Here is a 19,359-nt window from a genome sequence, read left to right on the forward strand (position 1 = left end):
ATACACATAACAAAAATAGCAAAGTGAACAATAGTAAGTAAGGTGACAATGGGGTTTATTTATTAAAGGCAAATAGACTATGCACTTTGCAAAATGCAGCTGCTCCAGAGCTTAGTAAATGAGCAGGAGCTCTGCTGACTTCAATCATCCAATCAAGTACAAGCAAAAATGCTGTTTTTTTTATTTTTCTTGCATGTAATTGGGTATCCTTTGCAAAGTGAAGCTTCGCCTCATTAACTAAGCTTTGGAACAACTGCACTTGCAGAGTGCAACAGCACTTTGAAAAGTGCACAGTCTATTTGCCTTTAGTAAATCAACCCCCATGTGTTCACTTGAATACCCAATCCTGTGCAAAGGGACATAGAAAAACATGATTTTTACAAGTACATGATCTGCTGCTTGAAGTGAACACAACTTCAAAGAGTCAGAGTGGAGTCAGATCTCTGACAGACAGCTTAGTCCATAACATCAGATGAGTTGGTGCTGAGCTGTCTCTTTAGATAATCTATAGTGCTCTAGGAATCCTTTCATCATCTTTAGCCATGTGTTAATTGCTTATTTGTAGGCATTTTAAAAAAGCTACTAAAATAAACTTGTACCAAAACCGTTATTGTGTGCTTTTAACTGAAAGCATTTGGCCCCCAACCTTTATATCAGCTTGCCTCTACACTCATCTTTAATATAATGTTTTGAGGAATGCTAAAGATTACATGATAAACTCACACAAGTGCTATGACAAATCTGATGTAGCTGTTCGAAAAGTTGCCTCTGTCAGCTGTTTGGGCTTGCAGGCACAAAAGCTAAAATCAAACACGATCATTGCTACAAATCCTTTGCTAAATTAAAGCCAGCCTTGTTGCACCATTATCTGTTGGTCACTGAAAGCCACAAACCTACCTGAGAAGCTACAAACTCCTTTACTGTTTCCCTTATCATGCGTTTTTTTTAATTAGTAATACAAAAATGGGTTCCTAGCAATGGCCAATGATCATCAATTAAATTGTTTAGTGAGAGCTGAATCTCAGTGTTGTGTGCCTTTACGGAGGTGTACACAGTAGGGTGGATTTACTAAAGAAGCAGACGCTGTTTACTTTGCAAAGTGAATGTTATTATATAAGATAAGGTTATGTTCACTGTAAATAGCCAATCATGTGCTAGCAAAATCCTGTTTGTTTTTTGTTTTTTTTACATTTCCATCGCACATGATTAGTTATTTATTAAAGTTATAAAGTTATTAATTAAATTATAAAGTTTATATATTAAAGTTATAAAGTTATTAAAAGTGAACAAAGGTTTACCTTATTTACCAACAGTCACTTTGCTCAGTGAACAGCCTCTCCTCATTTAGTACATCAATCTCACTGTGTATTTACATGATCCCAGAGGCATATGGCTACTATATTCTTGTAATCGGTTCATTAATGAACATAATGGGGTTCAAGATTTGCCTGCCCAAAAATAAGGTAGGAGTCAGGATATTATGGCTTATATCTCTTTACATGCCAGAGCAATGCATATTAATGTGTTACTATACATGTTCTGTGGCTCTTGTGTCTACAAATACCAATTTATGTAATGATATGTTTTGCTTCCATATAGTGCAACTGAATGCATTACATTTTGTGCTTGGTATCATCACCTATTCTTGGTGTTTTTCCCTGAAGGTAATTGTGAACCAGAAACCATAAAAAAAGCACAGATAATCCTTGGGTGCTTTTGTATCAGAAACCTAACAAGCTAATGTGTAGAAAATTTCCACTTATATAAACACTCAGACCATCTTATAACAGTCTTAGAAACTGAGTGCGCTTAGTATCTGAAGACAATTAGGATGGTGCTAATTGACTCTGTCTGAAACACATAAAAAATGACATTTTCTTATTTATCAGCACATCTTGAATTTAAGGAGATCATTATCCAATTAAAATTGTTGTATAATAAAGGTTAAAGCTATAAAGTGGAAATGCCAGCCAAAGGCTTGAGTGATATAAATGATATTAATGATTTCATCAATAGCAGTGTTTACGCCTTATTATAAGGCTGATGTAGTTAGTTCTGTGAGTGATTGTGGTAAAAAATATAGCGATATCCACAGATCACACATTATGTTCTGTGGCCAAGGAGAGATAGAAGTATAATGCCCCGTACACACGATCGGATTTTCCGATGGAAAATGTCCGATCGGAGCGTGTTGTCGGAAATTCCGACCGTGTGTGGGCTCCATCGGACATTTTCCATCGGATTTTCCGACACACAAAGTTGGAGAGCAGGAGATAAAATTTTCCGACAACAAAATCCGTTGTCAGAAATTCCGATCGTGTGTACACAAATCCGACGGACAAAGTGCCACGCATACTCAGAATAAATAAAGAGATGAAAGCTATTGGCCACTGCCCCGTTTATAGTCCCGACGTATGTGTTTTACGTCACCGCGTTTAGAACGTTTGGATTTTCCGACAACTTTGTGTGACCGTGTGTATGCAAGACAAGTTTGAGCCAACATCCGTCGGAAAAAATCCTAGGATTTTGTTGTCGGAATGTCTGAACAAAGTCCGACCGTGTGTACGGGGCATAACAGTACTTGTCATTCTAAAGTCTCCCACAAATGGCTCAAATTTCCACCTGGCTCAGTTAGTTTTAAAATGGACTTTTGTTGACCTAAGTGGTGCATGCATGGCCATCTACGACTCAAATTTCTTTGCCATTACAAGTCACTCAAGCCAATGATTAACAGCAATATGTAGTTGAGCAATTTAAGCACAATAGTTGCCGGCAATTTGTCTCTAAGGAATGAGTTGCTGCTACACTACTTGGTTGGCGTGCTCTGCTACTAATTGTTCCCCATTTTTTGATGTCTGTGTCCTGTTGGGGAGATTTCTCTTCACTTCCTGTCTCAGAAACATACAGGAAGTGAGAGGAAATCTTTTCAAAGCGAGGGAAAACACTGGAACAGGCTTCCCCATTGAAAGATTTCACCTCAACTCCTGTTCCGGTGACATAGTTACATAGTTACATAGTAGGTGAGGTTGAAAAAAGACACAAGTCCATCAAGTCCAACCTATGTGTGTGATTATGTGTCAGTATTGCATTGTATATCCCTGTATGTTGTGGTCGTTCAGGTGCTTATCTAATAGTTTCTTGAAGCTATCAATGCTCCCCGCTGAGACCACCGCCTGTGGAAGGGAATTCCACATCCTTGCCGCTCTTACAGTAAAGAACCCTCTACGTAGTTTAAGATTAAACCTCTTTTCTTCTAATTTTAATGAGTGGCCACGAGTCTTGGTAAACTCTCTTCTGCGAAAAAGTTTTATCCCTATTGAGGGGTCACCAGTCCGGTATTTGTAAATTGAAATCATATCCCCTCTCAAGCGTCTCTTCTCCAGAGAGAATAAGTTCAGTGCTCGCAACCTTTCCTCATAACTAATATCCTCCAGACCCTTTATTAGCTTTGTTGCCCTTCTTTGTACTCGCTCCATTTCCAGTACATCCTTCCTGAGGACTGGTGCCCAGAACTGGACCGCATACTCTAGGTGCGGCCGGACCAGAGTCTTGTAGAGCGGGAGAATTATCGTTTTATCTCTGGAGTTGATCCCCCTTTTAATGCATGCCAATATTCTGTTTGCTTTGTTAGCAGCAGCTTGGCATTGCCTGCCATTGCTGAGCCTATCATCTACTAGGACCCCCAGGTCCTTTTCCATCCTAGATTCCCCCAGAGGTTCTCCCCCCAGTGTATAGATTGCATTCATATTTTTGCCACCCAAATGCATTATTTTACATTTTTCTACATTGAACCTCATTTGCCATGTAGTCGCCCACCCCATTAATTTGTTCAGGTCTTTTTGCAAGGTTTCCACGTCCTGCGGAGAAGTTATTGCCCTGCTTAGCTTAGTATCGTCTGCAAATACAGAGATTGAACTGTTTATCCCATCCTCCAGATCGTTTATGAACAAATTAAATAGGATTGGTCCCAGCACAGAACCTTGGGGAACCCCACTACCCACCCCTGACCATTCTGAGTACTCCCCATTTATCACCACCCTCTGAAATCACCCTTGTAGCCAGTTTTCAATCCATGTACTCACCCTATGGTCCATGCCAACAGACCTTATTTTGTACAGTAAACGTTTATGGGGAACTGTGTCAAATGCTTTTGCAAAATCCAGATACACCACGTCTACAGGCCTTCCTTTATCTAGATGGCAACTCACCTCCTCATAGAAGGTTAATAGATTGGTTTGGCAAGAATGATTCTTCATGAATCCATGCTGGTTACTGCTAATGATATCGTTCGTATTACTAAAATCCTGTATATAGTCCCTTATCATCCCCTCCAAGAGTTTACATACTATCGCTGTTAGGCTAACTGGTCTGTAATTCCCAGGGATGTATTTTGGGCCCTTTTTAAATATAGGTGCTACATTGGCTTTTCTCCAATCAGCTGGTACCATTCCAGTCAGTAGACTATCTGTAAAAATTAGGAACAACGGTCTGGCAATCACTTGACTGAGTTCCCTAAGTACCCTCGGATGCAAGCCATCTGGTCCCGGTGATTTATTAATGTTAAGTTTCTCAAGTCTAATTTTAATTCCGTCTTCTGTTAACCATGGAGGTGCTTCCTGTGTTGTGTCATGAGGATAAACACTGCAGTTTTGGTTACTGAAGCCCCCGGATTCACTCGTGAAGACTGAGGAGAAGAATAAATTCAATACCTTCGCCATCTCCCCATCCTTTGTAACCAGATGTCCTTCCTCATTCTTTATGGGGCCAATATGGTCTGCTCTCCCTTTTTTACTGTTTTTTTTTTTTTTTTTGAAAATTTTTGTTTATTAACATTTTAACAGCTCATACAGTACAGTACAACGTGTACCACAATTCCCCCCCTCTCCCTCCCTTCCCTCCCCCCTAACCCTTACCCTTGTGCAGCCTTTCACTATGGCTAAATCACATTCCATACTCATAAAATATTTTGTTTACTAGAGATCAATGGTACACCCAATCCTCACACAGTCAAATAATTATCTAATCAGGATTACATCATCATTTTACCCAATACTTAGAGTACTTGCTGAAGCACTCCCCCACCGTAGCAAATCAATTCAAAGTGTCCTTGTTATCCAGCCAACACTGCCACACTTTTTCAAATTTTTTTGGACAACCCCTGCTATGTTGTTTTGTAAAAAGGTAATGCTTTATTGATTATGCCTTTCCAATAAGACACTGTGGGCGGTTCAGGTTTTTTCCAACACAATAAAATAGCTTTACGTGCATAAAAAAGGGAGAGAGAGATCATAGTTCTTTGCGCCCTCCAGGGCGCCAACTCCTCCACTAGACCAAGCAAACAGACTGCGACCGTAACAGGGATCGGTACCGAAAGTACCTTCTGTATAGTGCGTGATACCCCCTTCCAGAACTCCCCTATCGGCTGACACTGCCAAAATATGTGGTCAAAATCAGCATGGCTAACCGTGCATCGCCAGCATTCTGTTGCACCTGTACCGTATATCCGGGCTATCCTTGCAGGAGTATAATACACCCTGTGGAGTATTTTAAATTGAATGAGCCTATCCCTGGCCGACACCAGAGTCCGGAACGGGTGATCCCACATATCGTCCCAATCTTCCCCCCCAAAATCTGTTACTAATGCACTCCAAGTGTCTTTACATTTATTAAGCATTTTGGGTCTTTCCACAAATAGTTCTTTGTAGACTGTTGATAGCAGTTTTTGTAGGTTCTCCCCTTTTTTACTGTTTACATACTTAAAGAATTTCTTGGGATTTTTTTTGCTCTCCTCCGCTATGTGTCTTTCATGTTCTATCTTAGCTGTCCTAATTGCACCTTTACATATTCTGTTGCATTCTTTATAAAGTCTGAATACTGAAGATGATCCCTCAACCTTGTATTTTTTGAAGGCCTTCTCCTTTGCTTTTATATGCATTTTTACATTGGAGTTAAGCCATCCAGGACTTTTGTTCGCTCTTTTAAATTTATTACCCAATGGGATACATTGGCTAATGCCCTTATTTAATATGCTCTTAAAGCAAACCCATCTCTCCTCCGTATTCTTTGTTTCTAATATTTTATCCCAGTTTATGCCCAGTTTGTGACAAACTAATATTTAGGATTTCTCCTAACTTTCTGTACTAGACACAATTGACACCAGTACCACTAAACTAGGTGAATCTCCCAGGGACACAGACAGCAGGACCCCATATGTGTTTTTTAAAGTGGCCATTTCCCAGAAAAAAACAAATTCCCCTCAAACATGCAACTCGGCATGCTATTCTCAAATCACCTGAAAGTCATTTCTAAAAAAAAAAAATATATTGATATACTTACCTTTTATTGTAGTTCACTTCCTGGTTTCCCAAGGCACTGGTGACATAGCCAGAGCCTCACAAGTGCATCCTGGGAAGGCAACATCACCAGCGTCTTCCAGGGATCTTGTATATAAGTAAAAAAAAATAACTTCTCCCCCCACCCCCAAGATCTCATGAGATTACATTAAATCTTTTTTTTCAACAGATAAAAGATCACTATCAGGTGCAAGGACCAAATAAAAGATACGAGCAACTAAGAATGACATCCTTTTTTAAATGGCTTTGCTAGAAGAGAAAGACAGGCAGGACAGGCCACTGGTAGCGTGCACGACCAGTAAAGTAGAAGCTTGTTACTATAGGTAAGTAAACCTATTTTACTAAATACATTTCATTAGTGCTGGCAGTGTATTGAGGGGGACCACCTTAACACTTTCAAGCTCTATCCATCTTCACTCATTAAAGGATAAGTGCACATTTGGGAACATGCAACATGTTCCCGCTCCTGCAACTCTCCCCTTAGTAAAGCAGGTCACCGACTTTTGTAGCTGCAGGCACTGTTGGGAGATTCATCCTCAAAGATGAGAACAAAATTTTACAGCTCCTTGTGTGTGTTTACAGGCTGCCAGTCCTTGTTACCAGAGAACATAAGGGATTTGGAGAGATTTCTGTGCCTGTTGTGAACATTTAAGATGCATTTCTCTACAATGCTTACAGCTACAGAGGTCAGTAATTTTTTTTTCAATGTTTTTACTTTTACTGCTTGTTAAGAATATGTAAATACTTTATTATTCATAGGTTGGGAAGAGGTGCACTTAAAGTGGTAATAAACTCTGTACTACCACTTGTACCTACAGGTAAGCCTATAATAAGCACTTGCACATTTTAGGAGATATTCAGAGTGCATACAGCCAATGACATCATCGGTCCATGCGCTCTGAAGGTCCGGCTTACAGTGCCAGACCCTCAGAGCCTGTGCCAGAAACGGCAGTTCCAGCGCACAGGAGTGACGTTATCGCACCCCGTGGCCACTCATTTTTTAGACAAAGCTTAATTGGACAAACTGAAGTTAGGAGCTGATTGGCTACCATGCACAGCTGCACCAGATTTTTCACTTTCCAGTTTTAGTAAATCAAGCCCTGTGTACTAACTGAAAAGAAAGCCTGTAGTTTCCTTCAATAAGAAAAGCCAATCTTTCAGCAGCACAGGGATATAGCATGTCTGCTCATGTCAGTGAAATTGGCCAGGAAATAAGCTCTATAAACAGCTCAGGAAGGAAGGAAGACACTCACCAGTAAGGAATAATTGGCTTTGGCTTTCACTAAATTCGTTATAAGTTCCGCAGTGTGTTGGAAGTGGATTTTTTCTGTAAAATAAGATTAGTATCAGTAAAGAGGACAAATTAATTAAAGCACATTTTCTAACTGCTCAGCGAGGAGCATCTGTATAATAGCTTCTTATCATTATGGAATAGATTAAGGATTAATAAAGCATTACTTACCATCTGCAGTGGCATGGATAATCAAAAATTTAGCTTTATTCGATAAGGACTCACGAACGGTTATTTTGGCCAACTGTGGAAATACAGATTAAAAGAGACTATCTTCAGTAAAAAGAAGAAAAAATTGGCTTTACAGAAATGACTGATAAGCTACAACAGAAAGTCACGCAGGCCCTCTGATTTAAATGGAACAAAGGATATATATTTCAGACAAATTGAATAGCGTCCTATTTTAGTTGGGTGGCTGCATGCAAAAATCCTGCTTTTATTTTATTGCTGAGAAATACTAGAGAATTTTGTCTGTAACCAATTATTCAATTTGATACTGTTTTTAATTAAAGTATAGCTAAACCCAAGCACAAAAATGTAATGTATTGCTGCCTAATAGTTCTTAGATGTGGTAACTCCATTCGTTTCTCTTTTCAGGCATTTTTCCTTTATTTTAACTGGGGATCATGTCAGTAACACATTTCCTGTCCTAGGGTGTCAAGGTTCGCTTACTGTACTGCTTCTATAAAGGAGCATCATTGTCACCCTAGACTGATTTCCTGATTTAGAGTAAAAACACTTTGACTTCTCCACAACATGGGGGGAAGATGTTCTGTAGTTCACAGAAGGCTTCTGGGAAAGCTGTTAACATTGTTTGAGATTTAAGCTCAGTGCACAGGAAGTTATGAAAATGTGCTTAGGCTCAAAAAAGAAAACAAATGTAGCCACCACAAGTAAAGGCTGATGAGCTATGATATATTCATTTTTTGATCCTGTGTTTAGATATATTGTACTTTAGCCACCTCCCGCTCTCTCGCTCTGGGACGACATCATATCACGTTTGCACGGCGATCTGCGGCGCGATGTGTCCCTGGGACACACCGCATCCCCGATCTTGGTAAAGAGCTGATGACAAGGCTTTTTACCCATGTGATCAGCTGTGTCCAATCCTCACACTGACAGTGTGAGAAGAGAGGAGAGCTGATCAGCAGCATTTTCTCACAGGGGAGACCTGCATAAATAATCAAGGCACTGATCATCAGTGGTCTGATTATTAGTGCAGCTCCAACAGTGTCCAGCAGTGATGCCAATCAGTGCCCATCTGTGACGCCTATCCGTGCCTATAAGTGCCACCTATCAGTGCCCATCAGTGCTGCATATTAGTGCCTCCCCATCAATGCCCTTCAGTGCTGTCTCATCAGTGGCCATCAGTGCCACCTCATCAGTGCCCATCAGAGCAGCCTCATCAGTAGACATGTTCGGTTCGTTTCGTACGAATCGAAAATTTGTTTTTTTCAGAAGCATCCGAAATACGAATTTCTATGCTTCCGAATTGTATATGAAACACGTAATTTCAATGACGAATTTCGGATCCAAATTCCATTACAACGGAAACGTGACTGGTGTTTTGTTGACCAATCACAGGTTTTCTTCTGCTGCTGAGTGAGGGTTGGGAAAATTACCTTTTTTAATATGGGAGTGGGAGACTGGTACTGGTAGTCGATGGGAGATTCAGAATCGGACAAAATAAGAATGTTCGTTAATATCGTTTCATTATTGTAATAATAATTACAATTATTCGCTATGATGAAGTTAAAAACCCAGGAAGTCAGCACAGCACAGGGATAGTGGGAGCCCCTCATAATGAGCACAGCAGGGGTACAGCCCCAGGAGGAAGTCAGCACAGCACAGGGATGGTGGGAGCCCCTCATAATGAGCACAGCACTGGGATGGTGGGAGCCCCTCATAATGAGCACAGCAGGGGTACAGCCCCAGGAGGAAGTCAGCACAGCACAGGGATAGTGGGAGCCCCTCATAATGAGCACAGCACAGGGATGGTGGGAGCCCCTCATAATGAGCACAGCAGGGATACAAACCCAGGAAGTCATCACAGCACAGGGATGGTGTGAGCCCCCCATAATGAGCACAGCAGGGGTACAGCCCCAGGAGCAAGTCAGCACAGCACAGGGATGGTGGGAGCCCCTCATAATGAGCACAGTCCCCCTCATAATGAGCACAGCAGGGGTACAGCCCCAAAAGGAAGTCAGCACAGCACAGGGATGGTCAGAGCCCCTCATAATGAGCATAATGAGTCAGACGACTGCCATATTGAGAAAGGTATTTTTTGCTTTTTAAATTCATCATAACAAATGTTCGTAATTGTTATGAAAAGTTAACGAACCTAACGAAAATTCGTATTTCGTATGAATCTAAATTGAATTTCGGACACGAATTACGAAATACGAATTAACGGCTAATACAAAACGGAACGAAGCAAAAAAATGTATTGACGGCGCACATGTCTACTCATCAGCACACATCAGTGGAGGAGAAAAAAACTTTATTTATTTTTTTTTTTTTGGTCTTTTTTTGCACATTTGGAAAAAAACAAAGAACTCAGTGTCTGCCTCAAGAAAATTATAAAAACATTTTGTAATTTATGTAATTTTGGTACAGCGTCATTCCAAGTGTGACAATGCTGAAAGCTGAAAATTGGCCTGGCAGGAAGGGGGTGAAAGTGCCCTGTATTGTAAGTTGTTAAGCAGAATTTTATTTGGGGTAAATATGACAAGTAAACAATCAATGTATTAGGTTGATATTCTTCTTCTGAGTGTAAGTTGAAACAATACCAGTGATAAAACTTTTTTTTTTTTTTTTTTAGAGCAGCAATTTTTTTTCTTATGATTGCAAAAAAAAACCACTTTTATTTACATACCTCATATGCTCCATTATCAATAGTATGTAACCCCAGGTATCTCTCAGAAAAGGCAGAGGCTGAAAGAGATAGTGTGTAATGATTGATGAGATTTTAAAAATATTGTACAATCACACAACATTCCTATAAACTGCAGTCCCAGATAAGGTAAGCTTACCTGAACAGTGTGAATAGGAAAACTTACAAAAAACAAGCAGGGAATTTAAAAATACTATAATGGGTTGTGATACATTTGCTTTTAAAAGCTATCTTGAAAATATATGAGTTCATAGACTTATATGCTGCATACATTTTTAATATTTGCCACATTGCCAAATATTTGAAAAATAAACATTCAATGCACGGTGCTTCAATGATACCCTTTCTGCAGAGTAAGCTGGAATTTCTAAAAGAAAAGCCCAACACTAGCTTGTTACTTGTTAGCTGCTCCAGTATGATTCATTATTGTTGTTTTGAGAACATTGCAGTGTTAACTACTGATGTGGTTCACAGATATGCGGTCTGTTGTGGTGTGCTAATGCTTGTGAGCGGAGTCCTGCTTTAGCATGCATGGTGTTCATTATGAATGGGCTGTTAATGAACTGAATGCAGCACATAACTATGCATGGTATTGTGTTGCAATATGCTGTGCTTTGGCTGCTACTGTACAATGTATTTGGCTGCCATTCATAATGAACATCAATGAAATTCACTGCATCTGGCCAGATACGATGACAGGCTTTGCGGTAATGCAAATGAAATTTGATTACAGAGGACCGCTGAATCGTGCAATTTTTGCAGTCAAGTGGTTCTCATTTTTCAGTTTGTATTTGAAACTCAATACAGCAATCAGTTTGGTCACCCACAGACATGAGGTGTAGAGCTTGGAAAATGATCATATGAAAATGGCTTTGCGCAACACCTGGCCAGACTGATGCTGGAGGAGGATTTCAGGGATTTTCTCTTCTGAGAAAAGTTAGGATCCAGGGATGATACACAAAGACAGTGTATCAAGATAATAGTGTGCATAATTATGCAATTATTTGTTTAAAAAACTATTGTTCAGAATTCATCTTCTGAGATCCATCTCCTGCCTATAACCATCTTCATACTTTGAACAAAAAAAAAAAAAAATGATACAAATCACTTGGATGAAAATCTTTTTATGTACTGGGTAAAAAAAAAAAATAGAACTGATTTCTTAGAGTATTTCCAGGCTGAAGAAGGATATGACTGCAAGAACAGTCCTCAAAAAACTAAAAAGATTAAAGGGAATGTGTAGGGGTTTCTCTTATTTTTTTAATTTTTGCTTCAAAATTTTTGAAAAAAAATATTTTTTATTTTTTACATTTCATTCTAGTCAGGTAAATGCAAATAATTTTATATAAATTTCACATTTACCATGTGTAGCCAGCAGGTGATTAGTACAAGTCTGATACTCCAGCTGATTTTACTGTTGCACTGTGGAGACAGACCAGAATAGCAGGACCCCAGATAACTTACATAACGATGAATTTCTCAGAGGAAGATACACACGCCCTTCTCCACCTCTACAGGTAGAGACAGGACTGTCTTGTACCTTTAATATGCAGGAGTGGTCCGTAGGTGAAGAGCTAGTGCTGGGCTTTCCTAGCAAGCTTTGTACACACAGTTGCATGAGAGTATCCAGTATTAGATCTTTTTGGTTCAAGAAACAAATTATTATAAAATATCCATTTAAATAAAAAACAGTGCAGCGCTAATCACATGAATAGGAAAAATTCATATTCCAATAGATACAATAAAAATGTGACTATGAAGTAAGTGCTAACAAATATTTAGAATCAGTGTAGTACCACACATAAAACTTGAAAAATAGTGACATTCATGTAAATTATAAAACACAAATATTGTGAATATCTATGATCATGAACAAGTGACTATCACACATGCCCACAATGTGTGTGGGCTAAAATAGGTGAGTTCCAAAAAAATAAATAAAAAAATTATATATATCTATATATACAGTCAGGTCCATAAATATTGGGACATCAACACAATTCTAATCTTTTTGGCTCTATACACCACCACAATGGATTTTAAATGAAACAAACAAGATGTGCTTTAACTGCAGACTTTCAGCTTTAATTTGAGGGTATTTACATCAAAATCAGGTGAACTTTGTAGGAATTACAACAGTTTGTATATGTGCCTCCCACTTTTTAAGGGACCAAAAGTAATGGGACAATTGGCTGCTCAGCTGTTCCATGGCCAGGTGTGTGTTATTCCCTCATTATCCCATTTACAAGGAACAGATAAAAGGTCCAGGGTTCATTTCAAGTGTGCTATTTGCATTTGGAATCTGTTGCTGTCAACTCTCAATATGAGATCCAAAGAGCTGTCACTATCAGTGAAGCAAGCCATCGTTAGGTTGAAAAAACAAAACAAACCCATCAGAGAGATAGCAAAAACATTAGGTGTGGGCAAATCAACTGTTTGGAACATCCTTAAAAAGAAAGAACGCACCGGTGAGCTCAGCAACACCAAAAGACCCGGAAGACCACGGAAAACAACTGTGGTGGATGACCGAAGAATTCTTTCCCTGGTGAAGAAAACACCCTTCACAACAGTTGGCCAGATCAAGAACACTCTCCAGGAGGTAGGTGTATGTGTGTCAAAGTCAACAATCAAGAGAAGACTTCACCAGAGTGAATACAGAGGGTTCACCACAAGATGTAAACCATTGGTGAGCCTCAAAAACAGGAAGGCCAGATTAGAGTTTGCAAAAAACATCTAAAAAAGCCTTCACAGTTCTGGAACAACATCCTATGGACAGATGAGACCAAGATCAACTTGTACCAGAGTGATGGGAAGAGAAGAGTATAGAGAAGGAAAGGAACTGCTCAAGATCCAAAGCATACCACCTCATCTGTGAAGCATGGTGGTGGTAGTGTCATGGCGTGGGCATGTATGGCTGCCAATGGAACTGGTTCTCTTATATTTATTGATGATGTGACTGCTGACAAAAGCAGCAGGATGAATTCTGAAGTGTTTCGGGCAATATTATCTGCTCATATTTAGCAAAATGCTTCAGAACTCATTGGACGGCGCTTCACAGTGCAGATGGACAATGACCCGAAGCATACTGCGAAAGCAACCAAAGAGTTTTTTGAGGGTAAGAAGTGAAATGTTATGCAATGGCCAAGTCAATCACCTGACCTGAATCCGATTGAGCATGCATTTCACTTGCTGAAGACAAAACTGGAGGGAAAATGCCCCAAGAACAAGCAGGAACTGAAGACAGTTGCAGTAGAGGCCTGGCAGAGCATCACCAGGGATGAAACACAACGTCTGGTGATGTCTATGCATTCCAGACTTCAGGCTGTAATTGACTGCAAAGGATTTGCAACCAAGTATTAAAAAGTGAAAGTTTGATGGATGATTGTTAATCTGTCCCATTACTTTTGGTCCCTTAAAAAGTGGGAGGCACATATACAAACTGTTGTAATTCCAACACCGTTCACCTGATTTGGATGTAAATACCCTCAAATTAAAGCTGAAAGTCTGCAGTTAAAGCACATCTTGTTCATTTCATTTCAAATCCATTGTGGTGGTGTATAGAGCCAAAAAGATTAGAAATGTGTCGATGTCCCAATATTTATGGACCTGACTGTATATATATAGATATAGATATATCTATACATATATAGATATATCGATAGATAGATAGATAGATAGATAGATAGATAGATAGATAGATAGATAGATAGATCTATATAGATAGATATATAGATATAGATCTCTATATCTATATATCTATAGAGATATATATCTCTATAGATATATATAGTGAAGAAGTCCAATTAAGCGTATAAGGTATAAGATGGTCAAGATGGTAATCCGCAAAATGATGACTAAGTCCCAAAGATACCATCAAGGGTCACCGCAGTGGAAGGGTCTACCACCAATAAGACATAGCTAGACAAAGCAGACAAAGCAAGCAAAGCAAGACAAAGCACATATCAGAATATACCTTTTAGACAGCAAGACAAGACGCAATGGCATAAACAGGACTAGGACCCTATGACCCTTTGCTACAATATTTACGTGGAAGTCGATTATCCCCCCAAGCAGTTCAAAGTTTATCCGGTGACAAGTGGAGTGGCAATTTTATACCAGGTGTTTTGACACCACTGCCTGCATAGACCCATTTTCTATTATGTGTACCCGCTTTCTCCTATGCTCATAAGGTGTGTTGTAGCTTTCTCCTATGCTCATGTGGTGTGCTGTATTAAACAAAGCATATCAGTATATAGTACACACTCACCATATAGTTTAAAATCTGTTATTGGAGAGAGTGAAGCACCACACGTGAAAAGGTCATCTGCCGTTAATGTGATAAGACGTGAGCTCAAGTATCCTCCATATCCCTAAATAATAAAAAGAGAAGTTAACATAAACAACACATTTTCACAATAACGACAAGAAAAGCAAATCAGTCCTTCAAATAGAGAAAAAATACTTTGCTCTTAACTAGAGAGATTTTTTGTTGCTGGAAAAGCAAAAATCAGAATCTGGGGTGGTGTTCTTAGTTATATTAGACAGCTAGTTTGCTGCTGGACCCAAATGAGGAGACAATAATAGAATTTACATTTTTTGGGGGGGGTCAGCACACTCTAAAACACATTAACTAGGTGACAGGTGGTGGACTGAGTCATTGTCTAGCTTCTTGTGTCTCTTGAGAAGAATCCAATGGTGCAGTCTATCTTCATGGACTTCAGCTTGGAGATTCTACTATGTGTACCCACTTCTCATATAGCTTTCTCCTTAATAAACAAGTCAATGTGAAGAGAGACCCCCCCTTTGCAGTTAACAAATCAGGTGTGAAGTCAGGATACTAAAGCGAAAATGAACTCAGAAAGCTAGATACATAGCTAAATACATGCAAGGAAGCCGTTTAAGCTAAGATTTATACAACTTTGTTGTAGTTGAATTTAAAATATATTATTTTCATCATTAATACATGATGGTATTCATTTTCTGAGCTTGGAGATTGGGTTTAACTCTGCAGCATTTTCCAAAAAGTGAAATATCAGCTTTGGGTAGACTAAGCCATTAATAAGACATAACAGGGTTGATATACTGAAACTAGAGAGTGCAAAATCTGGTGCAGCTCTGCATACAAACCAATCAGCTTCCAGTTTTTTTTTAATCAAAGCTTAATTTCCTAAATACTTCCATTCTTTTGGGACGGTGAACAGTATATGTGATATGTGCAACTTTGTGTGCTTATATATATATATTTATATTTTATCAGACACAGGTGTTGAGTCAGCTATGAAGCAATAAAGCCTTGAAGAAGCGGATTCTGACACCGCGAAACATGTTGGTAAACATCTTTTGTTGACACTCCGTGCATATACATACAATTGTTTTTATGTAAATGCAAGGGTGTACCTATTTAGGCCCCCCATTTTCTTTCCTTTTTTCAATATGTATATATGTCTTTTCCCCCTTTTTTATTATGGAATAAACTAATATTTAAATTCATTATATGCATATTTTTGAGTGTCCGGAGTTTACCATTTAAACGCCCTAATATTTCCTCCCCGCCCTATTATACTCAGGGTTGGTACTCCTTGACTTTATATTTGTCATTGTTATATGGGCCTTGATTATTTATCCCTACTATGTATATGCTTTTTACACTTAACTGAAAAAGCTTTAATTAATGCATCAATGTTTGGGTGGTCACTCTTTAGTCCAACACTTGCAGCCATATGTTACAGATGGGAAAACCTCAGCATAGTGGCCACATAATGGAAATACAGGACTTGTGGCAAAATTCTTGATGTCCTCAAATGAGCCATCAACGCAGTGGAACCCAGTGCAGTAATCAACGAATTACAATAGCAGTGGGCATGTACCACCTTGTTCTTTATTCTTCTACAAAGAACAAGGAGGGGGTCAAGGCTACTTAATGGAGATTTTGCAAGTTGTTTGTTATTACCTCCTAAGAGTTCAGGAATGGCTGAGAAGCATAATAATTGTAATAATCCATAGTACCCACTCAGATTTTAGCTTTCTAAAGTCCATAATAAATCAAACAGTAGAATAGCATTGCTGATTAATCCATGTACTTAAATTCCACAGATTTTATATGAAGCAGATTAAAAAAGGCCTCACAATCCTATAACAGACAGCTGAAACTTAGGTAAGTGAATTTAAATTATGCACCCACCCAGAGCACTTTTATTGTCCCATATTCTTTGTAGCCATTTTTTTAGGTTGAAAAGATGTGATAAATGGTCAGAGGAAGAGCAATCAACATAACTCTTAAAATTAGCCTTCCTCTCCCCATTCTGAGCTGCCTTTCCACAATTTCAGGCATTAAAATACAGGCTGCCTAGGAAAGATTATTTATACATTCTAAATGCCACCCTTTACCGGTCTCATCTGCACCTTTTGTTAATTTCCCTTGTAAACTGCTAAATAAACAACCTACAATTACCCTTTTCATCTCCATTGTTCAAAATACTACTCTCACTAATCTCCTTCTGTTAATTTATTTTACAACTCGGTACACTAAAATCCTTTTCACATCTATTTCCTTCAGATTATTAAAACAGATTGGATTTGTAGTATCAATAATTTTATCTTTATTACACTATAAGTGCTCTCAACAACTCATAATGACAACAAATTGTTCACTGAACACCCTAGCTCCGACAAGGTATCAAACCTGTAAATTCCAGTATAATGCACTCGCTTTCGGTAATTTAAATTAGAATTGCTGTTTCCATTGTTGTGTTCTCAAGTGCCAAACAGCCTGATGTTGGCCATATGTTAGACACACACATTAAAACCATTTTTTACAATCTCATTTTTTATGGTGGCCATAGACCGTCAGATACATCTGTCTGTCCTTAAAAGACCGAAAGCTCAAAGCAGAATAAAACGCACTGGGGTGGACTTACTAAAGGCAAATAGAATGTGAACTCTGCAAGTGTAGTTGCTCCAGAGTTTAGTAAATGAGGTGAAACTGCACTTTGCAAAGAATACCCAATCACATGCAAGGAAAATTGAAAAAAAAAACAGCACTTTTGCTTGCACATGATTGGATGATAAAAATCAACAGAGCTTCTCCTCCTTTACTAAGCTCTGGAGCAACTGCACTTGCAAAGTGCACGTCCTACTTGCCTTTATTAAATCCGACCCATTGGTTTAACTGTTTCCCCAAAACAGTTACATTCAAGGTATGCCAAGGATGATAACTGTCACAATTGTTTGTGTTCTTTACTGAACTGTCAAGCCATCACATAGCTGGTCTCATAGCTGACCATATGTGCAGCACCATGGCAGCTGCAGGTCTAACAGAGGGGTATGATGGTAGCTTCCTGTCATCATAACAAACATGTCATACTTACCTGCTCTGCGCAATGGTTTTGAACAGAGCAGTCCCGATCCTCCTCTTTTGGGATCCCCAACAGCACTCCTGGCTCCTCCTGCCTTCGAGTACTCCTCCAGCAAGCCAGGCTCAAATCAAATACATACTGTGTACAGCAGTTGTTACCTGCCAAAGATTGTGTACTTCTGCCAATCCAGTCCTGCGATTTACACAGCTCTGTCACACAACACGGAATCTGGCAGCGCAAGAAATTTTTCTTGGCTGCAATTAAACAACACTTACAGGTCTTGTCCCTCCCCAGTCTGTGACTGGACAGTGAAAGATAATCTCTGCTCTTTCCTCCTATAAGAATTTCCCTTGCTATCACATAAGCACTGCAGTATTGTGCTGCTTCTTAATCTCTCAGTCTGAGATTTTCTGCATAGAGACTTAATGAGGCTGATGTGAAAAAATTAAATTTAATAAGATATTAACAAAAACAAAGCTGCATTAATTTGTGTACTGTATATCTGCATGGAATTTAGCTTCAAAGTGTATGTGATTCCAATTTTTTTTAGTTTTGGATAGACTAGGGAAGGTATAAAACCCGTGCCAGGGTATTTTTTTTGCTGTCTCTGCACCACTGGGGTAATTTGCCTTTACTTCCCGTATGAGAGATGAAAGGAATTTAGAGGAAATCTCCAAAAGTGGATTTCCTCTCACTTTCTTTCTTAGTGACAATGGTCACCAGTAAAAATAGAGAGGTGTATTTTATGCTATGTTACAAAATAGGCATTGGCTTTGCAAATCTCTTTGCAAAAGCTTAACAACACAAGCACTTGGCTATTCTCTATGAAAGAGGCTTTCCTTTTTTTCTATTTAAAACTTGATCAAATAGAGCTTTTTTATCTGCTACGAGTTCACATTTCACTGACATTGTAACAATGTATTATATTAAAATCATTGTTGTTTTACTCTAAGGCTCCATTCACATCTCCGTGTGCCGAATCGAGGGCACAATAGTGGCAAATCGCAGGACGCCCTTGTGTTCCTGGTGCGTTGCCCATCAATTTCAATAGCACCACGAATGCGGCACGATTTTCCTGCAATTCGTCGGGCGGCAATCGAGGTAAAAACGTGCAAACAGAATCGTGGGACGCCTGTCACCTCAAAAGAAGCACATGAGCTTCTTTTGGGCAACGGGCGCTTCGTGATTCTATTTGTGTGATTTTACCGCGACGGTCGCCCCCCTATACGCCTAGATGGGAACGAAGCCTGAGAATGCAAACAGAAAAACAAGGTACAATTTTGCTTAACAAAAGAAGCTTGTATCTCACCACTATGCCATTTGAGACTGATGGGATGAAGTACATGTATAGGCCATGGCATGCCAACACTCACACATATATATAGCACAGCATTGATACGTTAATTTTCTTATGCTTGTACTGTATTGCCTGGGTTTGGCATGGTGAGCAGCGCCTAAATAACAGGG

General features: G+C 39.2%; 1 protein-coding gene across 3 annotated transcripts in view; it reads right to left on the reverse strand.

Moving 5' to 3' along the window:
- Positions 1-19,359, reverse strand: part of DPP6 (dipeptidyl peptidase like 6) — a 1,451,270-nt gene that overhangs the window by 7,242 nt on the left and 1,424,669 nt on the right. For all 3 annotated transcript variants that reach the window (XM_073629963.1, XM_073629965.1, XM_073629964.1), the window contains exons 22-25: positions 14,805-14,907; positions 10,520-10,578; positions 7,816-7,888; positions 7,607-7,680 (exon numbers count right to left, since the gene is read on the reverse strand). In XM_073629963.1, coding sequence (XP_073486064.1) covers positions 7,607-7,680; positions 7,816-7,888; positions 10,520-10,578; positions 14,805-14,907 — 309 coding nt within the window. The remainder of the gene's footprint in view (positions 1-7,606; positions 7,681-7,815; positions 7,889-10,519; positions 10,579-14,804; positions 14,908-19,359) is intronic.

This window comes from Aquarana catesbeiana, linkage group LG05, assembly GCF_042186555.1.
Source record: "Aquarana catesbeiana isolate 2022-GZ linkage group LG05, ASM4218655v1, whole genome shotgun sequence".
Classification (NCBI taxonomy): Eukaryota; Metazoa; Chordata; class Amphibia; order Anura; family Ranidae; genus Aquarana; species Aquarana catesbeiana.